This window comes from Eucalyptus grandis, chromosome 10, assembly GCF_016545825.1.
Source record: "Eucalyptus grandis isolate ANBG69807.140 chromosome 10, ASM1654582v1, whole genome shotgun sequence".
Classification (NCBI taxonomy): domain Eukaryota; kingdom Viridiplantae; phylum Streptophyta; class Magnoliopsida; order Myrtales; family Myrtaceae; genus Eucalyptus; species Eucalyptus grandis.
In genome coordinates, this window is record NC_052621.1 from 14,360,579 (window position 1) to 14,372,959 (window position 12,381).

The 12,381-nt window shown below is 41.9% G+C and overlaps 3 protein-coding genes across 3 annotated transcripts; 2 read left to right on the plus strand and 1 right to left on the minus strand.

Moving 5' to 3' along the window:
• Positions 1-62: 62 nt before the first annotated feature.
• LOC104421926 (60S ribosomal protein L6-like) lies at positions 63-2,038 on the minus strand. Its single transcript, XM_010034093.3, is given in 4 exon segments — positions 63-475; positions 572-753; positions 1,571-1,795; positions 1,798-2,038. Coding segments are annotated over 4 exon segments (702 nt in total). The 5' UTR covers positions 1,937-2,038; the 3' UTR covers positions 63-319.
• A 178-nt stretch (positions 2,039-2,216) lies between these two features.
• LOC104423590 (30S ribosomal protein 2, chloroplastic) lies at positions 2,217-4,379 on the plus strand. Its single transcript, XM_010036055.3, has 4 exons — positions 2,217-2,813; positions 3,159-3,260; positions 3,348-3,647; positions 3,902-4,379. The coding sequence occupies exons 1-4, from the start codon at positions 2,232-2,234 to the stop codon at positions 3,938-3,940; spliced, it is 1,023 nt and encodes a 340-aa protein (XP_010034357.2). The 5' UTR covers positions 2,217-2,231; the 3' UTR covers positions 3,941-4,379.
• Positions 4,380-5,295: 916 nt separating this feature from the next.
• Positions 5,296-10,954, plus strand: LOC104421925 (sister chromatid cohesion 1 protein 3). The gene is made up of 13 exons (XM_010034092.3): positions 5,296-5,561; positions 6,615-6,873; positions 6,950-6,996; positions 7,100-7,149; positions 7,257-7,321; positions 7,443-7,819; positions 7,928-8,039; positions 8,118-8,254; positions 8,347-8,840; positions 9,440-9,479; positions 9,580-9,625; positions 9,756-9,888; positions 10,771-10,954. The coding sequence occupies exons 1-13, from the start codon at positions 5,438-5,440 to the stop codon at positions 10,867-10,869; spliced, it is 1,983 nt and encodes a 660-aa protein (XP_010032394.2). The 5' UTR covers positions 5,296-5,437; the 3' UTR covers positions 10,870-10,954.
• Positions 10,955-12,381: the final 1,427 nt, after the last annotated feature.

Below are 12,381 nucleotides of genomic sequence, written 5' to 3' on the forward strand. Positions count from 1 at the left end.
AAATGCAGGGAGGATCACAGCCTGACAATCAAAGAGGCAAAACCCTTTACTACGCTCAGAAGTTAAATCAACATTTCATGACCTTCACAGAAAACAAAAATGACAAACTAATCCAACAACAAATTGTAAGTACCAAAAGTCAAGAGAAGTCAGGATTGCTGAATTCAGAGAAAAGAAAATCGCTTCACAAAGTATGTATTGCCTCTGAAAACGACAACATTAAGATGTCTATAGCAATGTGAGAATAAAAAGTACACATGATGAGATAACAATGCTCGAAGTAGCAAAACGGAGAAATCCTAGCACTATACTTCATCCTCTAGAAGACCAGTTCATGAGGTTTCATGCCCGCCTTGAGGGAGAACCTGGCAGCCAAATAGGTCTTCAAATCCGGCACACCTTCAATGGATTTTATCAATGGAGTATCCACTGACTTCTGGTCATCTTTTTTCTCCTGTGGAAGCACATTCTTTTCCTACATTTCGAAAAGAGAAAGAGCAATAGAAGTTAAATGTTGCCATGCTGGAAGAGGAATCCTACTCTGACTACAAAACTATTTCATGGAACTGACCTCTTTCTCGGCCTCAAAGAACTCGCCTTCTCCTTTATTTTTCTTCTTCTCGACTTTCTTTGCAAAATACTTGTCATCAAATTTCTCAACATTAACACCAGATATGTCAACCTTAGTGGATGTAGCAATCACATAAGATTGATTAACTCTTCTTAGAGGAACACCATTAATCTTGAACGGACCTGAATTTAGAGGATAAAAATAGATTAATGAACAATACAGGAGTGGCTGAAGGGGAAAAAATTACAAACTTATGTTCTTTGTATCTATGTAGAAGCCATGCCTGGCATGAAGTGATACACTACAGCCACATTACTAAGCTGAAAAAAGCAGCTACACCCTCCCCCTTAGCTATTAAAGAATGCAACTCTAGTCAGTCGATTTTTCAAGCTAGAGAACATCGATTAGCGAATTGAACGCACGAAGTCGATTGCAGAGGCGACTGATGTTACGGCGCTGAGAAGATAACTCCTCAGGAACCGGATATTTGCAACGTATAGGCGTAGAACCATGGGGAGATGGGAAATGGAAAATCCGGATGCTTTTACGAAGTTATTGCTGCTTCTGAAAGGCGACAGCTGCTCCAGAAGATTGCTTGGCGGGATTTCAAAAGTAAAAAACGTGGAAGCTCAAGGGATTATATGTAAGCTCCGAACAAGAAGTCAGGGGGGTTGTTTCTAGGAAACAGGGTCTAAATGCTGTCTCATATAGTTACTCCAAACTAGTAATACATCCTAACTCCACAATAACAATTAATGTAAGAATCGGATCCGCATGAAACATCGAATCCATAGGAAGCAAATCAAATTCGAAGATGCTAAGCCAAACACAAAACACCATGGTTAATCCGCACTGAGATAAATGCCCATAACAAAGGGAGGAAACCCGGGAGGACCATCGACGCCCAAGTACGTAACTTTAACAGAGTAGAGGAAACATGGGTATGAGATTTTCCAACTACAACAACAGAGGGAGAGATATGGTGGAGGATGAACTCACCGGTGATGAGGAGCAAACCGGAGGGGAGCTGCTTGAGGAAGACCACCCGCTTGCCCTTGAAGCGGCCGGCGAGAATGATGAGGACGGTGCCGGGGGAGACGGAGGGGCGGAGCTTGGTGGGCCTGGGGGTGCGCTTGTTGAGGAGGGGCTTCTTGACGTCGTCGGCGGGATAGAATTTGGGGGCCTTGGCGGCGGGAGGGGCAGGCTTTGGGGCGGGGTCGTGGCGGGGAAGGCGCCGCCGTTCTTGGCCTTGATGGCCCAGAGACCGCGCTTGTGGTACATCCGAGACCTCGAGTACTTGCCTATCCCTCGGATCAGCTCCGGGTTCCTGCTCCCCTTCCCACTCTTGCTCTTCGCCGCCGCCATCGTTCCTTCCTTCGTTCGATCTCTCCTCCGCTCGTCTTCCCTTCCCTTCCCTTCCCTCCTCTGCGCCCTGCCAAAATGAGATGCCTCTGCTCTCTCGGGTCGGCGCGATCCAGCCGAGAGGGGGCGCATATAAACCTTAAGTCCCGCTGTTCTGTTCCGTTCGCCGCAAACGAAACCCTAGCGAGACGGTCATGTGGCCGATGGGCTTTGAGTTTGGATCGGTCGATGGTTCACGGCAGGCCTAGTGGGCTCGGCCCATTAAAAAGCTCGGTAGGCCCACCTAAAGTTCCAGTCCATGTTGCCGTTGGGGTTGGGAAGATGGAGGAAATGGATAATTGATCGTGTCGCAGGAGAAGATAGAACGCAGCTCCTGCGCACTGGATACCGTCGCGACTCGCTCCTCCAGCCCCCACAATCCTCCTCCTCCTCCTCCTCCTCCTCCTCCTCCGCCGTCACTTGCTGGTTTGCTCTGCTTCCTTCCTCTCTTCCCATGGCGTCAGCGACATTATCTGCGCTGCTGCTCTCGGCGTCGCCTCGCAGTCTCTCTCGTCGCTCCCACTCCTTCCATTCATGGTCGTCCAATGCGAAGCAGCTCTCCGTCCCAATCCTCGACCTCAAGACCCCCCTCGCCTTCCCTTTTCCCCTCAAACCCACCGCCTCCTCCTCCGCCCCGCGTAGATTGTGCTTGAAGAGAGTTCGCGCGTGTGCCGTTGCGGAAGAAGCCGCCGCCGCCGCCACCGCCGCTCCTTCTTCTTCCTCTTCTTCTTCGGAGGACGCCGCCGCCAGGAGGCTCTACATTGGGAACATCCCCAGAGACGTCGACAACGCCCAGCTCACCAAAATCGTCGAGGAACACGGCGCCGTTGAGACAGCTGAGGTACTGCTCCAAAAAATTTAGCATTAGCCACGCTACTTTGTCAGGCAGTTGTAATTGTTGCAGTGGGCACGTCTTTCGGTCCTGGTTAGGGATTCTCTTCATTGTCCATCCTCTGCTGGTTACTCATTATGCTCGGTCCGCATCATGCTGTTCTTATTGTACATCGCACCTCACTTGTGACTTTTGACCCAAGCCCATCACCCGAAAATCTGTCCAGATCACAAAATGAGTGGCTCCATGAGTGGGTTTTGGTTCTTCGACGAAAAAACAAATGAATCAATGTCTGAACTTGAGTCTGTTCTTTTCTTTTCTTCTTCTTGTTCTGTTTTTTTGGTCTCCTTTTAGGTGATGTTCGATAAGTACACTGGCAGAAGCCGCCGATTTGCATTTGTTACGATGAAGACCGTCGAGGATGCCAATGCTGTAATAGAGAAACTGAATGGCTCTGTAAGTGACTGATGGATCAAATTAAGGGAATTACATTTATAGACATTAGATGACTGGAAATAATTAGCTCTATCTATTCCATGGCAGCAAATAGGAGACCGGGAGATCAAAGTTAACATCACCGAAAAACCATTGTCCTCAGTGGATTTGTCCCCTTTTCAAGCTGAGGAATCCCAGTTCGTCGACAGCCCACACAAAGTATATGTGGGAAATCTTTCTAAGCCGGTAACTACAGACACGCTGAAGCAATTTTTCTCTGAGAAGGGGCAGGTACTCAGTGCGAAGGTTTCACGGGTTCCGGGAACATCGAAATCCAGTGGGTTTGGTTTTGTTACCTTCTCCTCGGATGAGGATGTGGAAGCCGCTATTGCATCTTTTAATAATGCTGTAAGTGGACTGATCACAGTCGATACTTTATGCAATTATGTGGCCTTGTGTGGCATAAGCTTCATATGGGTACACACACATCAGGTTGCCGTGTGTGCTACTACTGCCTAAGTTGCTAGCTTATGTGCTAAATTTATCTGTAGGCTTAAGCTATATCTGCATGATCTTTGTTCTATCTTTGTTCTGTCTTTGCTCTAAGTTGTCAGCACTTATGGTTTTCTAGCTCATTGACTGTTCTGCATCTTGCTTTGCAGCTATTGGAAGGACAGCGAATTCGTGTGAACAAGGCGTAGCCGTAGGGGAGAGCTTTGGCTTTTGAGATATGTACATCGTTTATGTATCCTCTGGAGAAATCTGCTTTTTGCACATTTGGAGTCTTTTGGTTCTATTTGTATACCTGAAAAGGGCAGGGGATAAAGGAGATAGTTTTGAAACTGATCATGCTGTTTAGTGATGACCCCAAGACTGAATCGATATTCTTCAGTGCTATTCATGTCTGCTCTGATGCGGGTGATTCACTTAGGGTTCGGGAACCAGCCAGCCAGGTCTTTCCAGAAGCAGACGAGCTTCCAAAATGCAACCTAATGCCTCTGGAAGGTCTATTGGGAGGGGAAGGGGAATGTGCATTTCTTTGATACATTCAAACTTGAAAGAACATGTTTTAATTTACTATGGCAAAGTGTATAATGCTCGTGACTGTGCTGTGCGGAGTATATCTGTGTTTCCAATTCACTCCATGCTGTGAAACCAAAAATGAGGCTCTGAGTATGGAAAAAGTTTTGCCAGCTTGAGGGCCTTCACGGGGAAGAGAAGAGGAGGGGATGTGAGTAGCGAGTCGTGGGTCGGTAGTGAGGGTTAGTGGAGATGGTGGGTGAGTGAAGAAGTAGCCCTTGTTCGGAAGGATTGCTGTTCTTTATTTTATTTTTTGAATTTGCAGGATTTGTGACATTAACGTTTTTAACTCGAGGCGCTTGAGAATTTAACGTTATTCGACTTATAATAAATATATAAACGGCCGATGATTGCACGTAAACATGTTTTGATTATAACAAGGATCTTTCACTTGAGCATTTAAAGTTATTAGAAGAGAAACATTTGCTTACTAATTAGGTCTGATATCACCACGAAAAATATACTGAGTCATCATAAAAAATTCTAAGCTGTAAACTTTTCTGTAAACTTTTGTATCTTCTTCTATTGTATTTTAAATTTTAATTAACAAGAAAGATGAGTAAACCGGTGTATTGCATATGAGACTCAGTTTATTCAAGCTCATGAGTCGTCACTCTCGTTTTATGTGATTATTGGAAGAAACATAAACAGATTGTTTTTTTTTTTTTTTGGGTCCATTCTCAATGACATTGTGGCCATATAATATTTGTTTCCTCAATTTAACATATTAAATTATACTTTCTACTTGATCTTCACCCGCTGAGAGAATTTTTTATAGTTTAGAAAGATTTTCCCTCCTCTTTTTTGGCAAAAAAACAAACAACTAGAAATTTCAAGATTTTTGCCAAATTTTCATAATTATCCTTTTGATATTTTGCAGGCGCGAAACGAGCAAGAGAGGGAACAAAAAAAGGGAGGTCGAAACACAAAAACTGGCGCCACTCGCCGGTTTCCCGCGCGCTCCCCCCGCCCCAACCCCAACCCCAACCCCAACCCCAAATTCACCATCTCAATCTCATCGCCACCCCTTCCATCTCCTCTCTTCGGATAATCGCAGTCGCGGGCGGGGTTCCTCAGTCGGTGCTCACGTTGTTGTTTTACCTCGGCAGGCAGCCGACATGTTTTACTCGCAGACGTTCCTGGGTCGGAAAGGTCCCCTCGGCACCGTCTGGTGCACCGCCCATTTGCAACAGCGCCTCAAGAAATCCCATGACACCTCCACCGATATCCTCAAAACCGTCGGTTAGTAATCCCATTCCTTTTCTTGTGGTGCTTGATTCTCAAGTTTTTTTTCTTTTTTTTTTCTTTTCTTTTTTTCCCATTTCCCCGAGCTATGGTGATTTGCCATTTCTTTGCCCCCTGCTTTGTTCGGTTCCCCCGTCGAAAGGAGGGGACTTGATGCAGTCAGACTCCGGTCTAGATCTAAATGACGAATGTCGCTTGTAAATTGGCGCGAAAGTTTCTTCCTTTCTTCGCTTCGTCGCAGGAAGATTCTTCTTTTCCTCCCTCCATCTCCATTTTTGGGGCCGGTTTTCCTGTTAGTTTCCCTTTGCGATTGCATTCGAACTAGCTACGAGTTAATTAATGGGTTTGAAGACGCGGAAGCATCTTACAAGGAAAATGCTTACAAGAAGTCATTATTTTGTCCACCAGTTCGTCTGTAAACGTAGGATTTTTAGCTTGGAAATTATCGTTCTCGAGTCCTTTTAATTTCCGCTTTGGCGGCAGAAATATACTTTGAGTCCAGTCGCATTGACTTTTTATCCGGTGGTCGCTCAATTCATGTTGTTTTGGCTGACCTTTGAGCGTTCGTTCCTCCTATTGCCCTGTCTTAGTAAACTGTATTAGTGCCTTATTTTTCACTAGTCTCCACATCTCCACAATCCTCCCAATTTGCTGTGCAGCTGCTGCACAAAGCAATGATATGGCTCTTATGTTATCTGATTACAATAAGGCCCTCATGTTTGTTAAGTCAAAGGGCAGTAGCATGGTGAGAAGGGAGAGCGATTGACATTAGTTTTCTCAGGACGGGTCAATTTGAAAATTGAAGGAAGACACCTCTCGTGTGTTCCAATTAAGCTATGCTTCCCAAACTTGCAAAGGGGACCATATTTCTCACTGTAGCAAAATAAGAACTTTGATTGCAAGTCTCCTCTGATTCCTTGACGCTAATTTTGTCTGTTTGCTTTCAAGCGCATATTCATACTCTTAGCGTCTGGTGTTATTCTGTAATTGTTTGGATGTTTACCTCACTGAGATTCTCAAATTTGAGTAATTCTTTTTGGTATTCTGTAGAATATATTATGTTTCCCGAAGTGCCAATTGCTTTGAGGATGTCTGGCCATCTTCTGTTGGGCGTTGTTCGGATATATTCCAAAAAAGTGGATTATCTTTTCCACGAGTGTAATATTATACTCACTGGATTGAGCAAAGTTTTTGCTCCAGTAGAGCTTAATTTGCCAGAGGATACAAGACAGGCACCAGTACAATCTATCACTTTGCCCAACACATTTGAACTTGATGCCATGGATTTGGATGACACATATGAAGAGGGGTATGATTGTGATTAGTCTCTTGCCTTTCTATGGTTCCACCTTTTGAAATGTCATGAATAGTGGATTTTATTTCAGGATCCAGGATGATCATCTACGGAGCCGCGACGAGATTACTTTGATAGGTGACTGATTTTTAATTTAAGAAGTAAAATGTTTTCAATCATTTGGTTTGAAATTCATGTACTTAACACATGAATTTGTGTACTTTTCTGCTTTGGTTCTTAGAGCAAATCCCAACAGGAAGAGATCCTTATATTGTTATATCCTTTGATGAGGTTATAATCTCTAACTTGATCATCTCTTCATTTGGTTGACTTATCGTTGCTTTGTCCTTACATCTAGTAATTCTTCCGATACCTAACAAGAGTGGCTTGTTTTATAGGATATTCTGGAATCGTCACAACATGCGCTGGTACCTGTTTCTGTGGTTAGTTTAATGGAAGAGGAGTAAGTGTCCTTACGAGTTTTTTTTTTTATTTTTTGGTTTCTTATATTATGCAGTTTACAGAAAGATATGTAGTCTTTTTATCGGACAATGATAAGGTGATTTCTATGTGTGTTTAAACAGTTGTTGGCATTCTGAAGGTCCTAGTCCTAGTCACCCAGAAGTACATAGGGAGAGCTTCCAGGATTCTCCTCCTAGATCAAGGGGAGAGATTGATCGTGACATTCCTACACTAGATTTGCCAGAAATAGAAGTTATGCGTGATGCAGTTCATGATGTTGGCTTTGGGAACTTTCCTCCCATGACAGATCATGTAGATGATAGAAGCTCTCCGACAAGATCTGAGCAAATCATGATGGAAAAGGGAACTGTCACCCCTCCTGTGCCTGATGCCTTGGCTTCTGGAGGGTCATCACTACCATATCAACAGCATTCAGAAACAGCCGCTTCAGCAGATCTGCAGAATGCTGCTGTGTTTCCGGATGAGCATATTTTGTTTGGTGGGACCTTCTACCACTTTCCACGCACAATTTTTTAATGAACTGAGTTTATGCCTTTCCAGATTTCCCATAGCCAGTGTTCTTTACATGTGTTTTTCTATATCTCAGAGCATGCATCACCTGAAATGGCAATTCGATCAAGCCCACCTGTCCAGCAGCCACCAGCAAGGAAAAGAAAGAGAAAGCAATTGTTTGATGAATGTGTAGTGTTGAAAAATAGGTAATCTTTTTAGTCAAGACATGAGCAGACTCAGATATTCTTGTTACCTTATAGTAACTTGAAAATGTTTATGTGCAGCTTTATGAAAAGGGCTCTTGACAATCCCAGTGATATACTGCGCAAAAGGAAGAACATACCTACCTCTGCTTTTGGTTTATGGAAGTTAAATAAACGCCTCAGGAAGGAGTGCGGTTTTCAGGAACCCCTCTTCAATGGTATTTGTCTCTCTAAAACTTTTCTACTGCTTTTTGCACGTGCTAGGTGGAGAAATCTTCACTAGAGGATCACACTATATGCATTGCTGCAGGCATGTGCACTGATCTTCAGAATATATATAAGAAGGATTACGTGCAAATAAACCCACATCTTTTTGGCCAAGATGATGTTATTCCAGAGGCTGTGGATTCAGAGACTCTGGGTCCAACAACTGAAGTTTTGCCTGGTCTTGGGATTTCTCATTCTCCTGATAATGCTACTGCTATTGACATGGAAATTGAGCATCTTCGGCATGACAGAGACCAGACTGGTGGCAACTTCCTGGATTTTGTTTCACTTCCAATAAGAGGCATTGACTCCTCTCTTGGAAGAGATACCTTTACCCCTATATCAGGTAGTTTGGGATCGGCACCGGAGCTTCCTGAGGGAAGTACTGCTGGAACTGGAGTTTTGCCAACACCTGATGCTGCCACGTCCACTGGTACTTTTAGGTCTGACACGGAAACACCACTGACATTTATAGAAGAAAATCAAGTCGAAGAGAACACTTGCCTTTCGGATATTCCAGAGATGACTGCTGCGGAAGTAAGTCTTCCCTTGCTTTCTAGTGTATTGTTGAATTCTATTTTATTCCTTTGCTAACTGGCCGACTACTTCAACAGAACATCTCATTAGTTATTTGATACCTGACATTCTTGTGAATGTGTAATTCGAATTATCTTGTTTCACTTGGTCCTTATAGAAACTCTGTTACGACTGTTTTCAGTGTGACAAAGGGCCAACGCTTGCGGTTATGGTTTCACCTTCTGAATAAAGATAGTATTGCGATTTTCCTGACCCTAATTCTGAATTGCGACATGCCTACAATTTCTATGCTGCAAAGTTGCTCTCATTCGAGCATAAGTAGTTCGTCTTGGCACATTCTTCATCTTATTTTGCATCACCAATTGCAGTTCCTTATCCTTGGCTTAGAGTTTGTCTCCTTGGAGTATTCTTTCTTTTGCCTTATCTACTTGGCATTACTACCTTGGAGTCTTTGATGCATTGCCTAGTGCATAATGCTTCCTTGTTGTTTAATAAGATCAAGAGAAGCACACATATGTATTGATTCTTTTTCCCTAAAAAGTTTGGGTATTGGAGAGCTTTGACACAAGTTTTTATTTCTATTGCCAACGTATATGCAGGAACTTTCTTTTCTGGAAGCAGATGATACTTCACTGGCGGGTATGATGTAATACATGATTTTGTGCTACTAATTTTTTCTGTCTTTCATAAGGCTTAATAGGTGAGACATCTATAGCTGACCAAAAATACTTGATAGCAGGATCCTGCAGATCACAAGAAATTGACCCTTTGTCTATCAGAACAAGGTTTGACCCTGTGTCCTTATTTTTTTTAATAGAATCCCCTATTTTTAAATGCTTCATAGTTAGGTTAAACTCTTGGATTGTAAGTGATTCACTTGTGCTTACTGTAATCTACTGCCTGGCACTATTGCAGGGCAGTCGCCCAGTTCTTACAAAGACGTTCTCCCACTGCCCCAGGACAAGAAGAAGAGTCAGGTCTTAGCCTGACCAACACTTTAGAAGGAAAGAGCAGAAGATTATGCGCAAGAATGTTTTTTGAGACACTAGTACGTTCCTTGGAATCTCTATGGTAGATGGAATATTTATGGTAGATATATTGCCTAAGAATCTAATCTCTTTCATCCACTCCACAAAACCCAATTGCAGTCCCCACAAAAGAGCATCGATGTTTGCACTTTCTTCTAGAACTGTATGCATAATTAATTACCTAAACATTTGTGGTCTTGATCATTGCTGCCCATGTTCTAGTTCTTGCTTATGTTGACTCTCGTGACATAATGGTAGCAGAGATGTTTGGCAAGATTCAAATTTTAATGAATGATGATTGTATATTTTGGTTCCTGTCAATACCAGATTCTTCTGTCGAGCCATAAATTGTCCTATGTGCCATTTAAGGGAACAGAGCATCTTCTGGACCAATAGAAACTTCCTGTTGATTGAGTGATTTCGGCTGCCACTCGCAACAAAATCACGACATAGAAGAGAATTCATACTGATGCTTTGCTAATCACCTAGGCCACTACCTGTTTTGCAAGTTTTCATGCAATGATGTTGCAAATTTCCATCTGATACAGGCTTCCTAGAAACCATCATGATATAATATTCTTAATAAATGCTAAGAATCTTGTCCTACTTACTGTTAGGAAGGTGGATGCCGATACTCTAAATATAGCTAATTAATGACGACACTTTAACTTTTTTTTTCTTCATTTGAAAGAGTGAGCTAGGCTAATATTTGGTCATTATCTGTGGGACTCGAATGTGAGGACGTTTGCTTAATGCAATTTCCTTTCTGGCAAGCTTTTGGTATTCAAGTATATAATACAAGAATTGCAACTTTAGATGTACTAAACTGGAGCCATATCAAAAGTGCTCCCGATTTTCTTGATTGTTTTCTCGGTTGATGACTTCTCATATGATGTGGACAGGTTTTGAAGAGTTACGGACTCATTGATGTGCAACAAGATGAAGCTTATGGTGATATATTGTTGAAGTTGACTCCTACATTTTCAAAAGCACAAATTTAATGTTAGATAGTTGTCTGCTCACTATTATTTTGCTGTACATAGAAACAAGATCATTATGAGTAATGAAGGTAACTCCTCTCAGCAATTATGTTGCACTCTCCACTAATTTCTCTTTCCCTTGCATGTTCAAAGGCTGGAGAGTTTTGTAGAATCATCAGCCAGCCATTTTCTTTATCTATGTGGCGCTTTAAAAGATGTTTAACTATGATTTATCGGTAGTTCATGTATAGAAATGGTGTATACAATATTTTCTGCTTCAAATGCATTTGAATAGGCAATTGTTGCCTTCCATGATAGGAGGAGCCTACAATTCACAGCCAAATTGGCTCTTCACCTGGTGCGGCGAATGTACATTCATCAAGTTAGCATCAACATCCAAATCCTCACTTTTGATTTGACAAGCAGACTTATTTGGACATGACATTATTGGATGCATGTTGAACGGGAGTTGTAGTTTTGAATTCTCTCATTCAAATTGTTGAAGCTTCTTCGGTAATGGTCCTTCAAGTGACATTCAAACTCAACAACCCCTAAATTGAAAAACCAAGGCTATCACCCGAAAATCGGTAAAACCCAAATAACCCACGAAAACACCAATTTTGTTCTTTAGTGCCCGGTTCATTTGCCCCAAAGGCTAGTTCTTGCAGAACCTAGAATTTACAGTTTTAAGGATCCTCAATCAAATGTTTATAATTTGAATTTGAGAATCCTCAATCAAATATTTATAATTTCTCCTTTTATCCATTAACAACCACAACATTGTGACAAATCAAAATTACCATCTAATAATGTTAACTACCCCCTTAAATCTTACTTTATTGAATAATGCTCGTTTATTCCATGCACTTAATAACAACTTAATTACCAAATCATATTGATAGAAAAATCAAATCTCATAATTTAGAGACACTTTAAGAATATCAAAACAATTCTCACATTTTCTCCTCATGATCCATATAATATTTAAAATATCAAAACATCAATTATTTTTCATATAACTTAAATTAACTATTTCACTTCAATAAAAATTTCAGTGGGAGTCCTTGAGCGGTATATGTCACTGAGCTATTTCGTTGATTGCAATGAGAGTACAAAGTGTCCATAGAAATAGATAGCGAGAAGTTTCTCAAAGTGTCGCTCCTCGTCCTTAGTTTCCCCATTTAGAGAATTCTACCTTCACTAGCAATAGTCGATGAGGCCACCTTTTGGCTTCTTCGCTATGTGCTTGCGGCAATCTTCTTCTTTTAATAAACTGAAGATCATTATTAGGCAATGTTGACACCTAAATTTTGTCGACCTAATCATTTATTCAATGCATAGAAAACTAGGAATTAATTTTTAAGCCCTAAAAAATATAATGATTAATTGCATAGCATATAATTTTAGATGCATTTATTTATTATTATTGCATTTTGTATTGGACCCGTGATGAATGAGTTTGACTTTGTGGTTCTAAACTTTAATTAGACGAGTTGGATTAAGCCCGTGGCAAGAGGGAATTGGCTCAAGCCC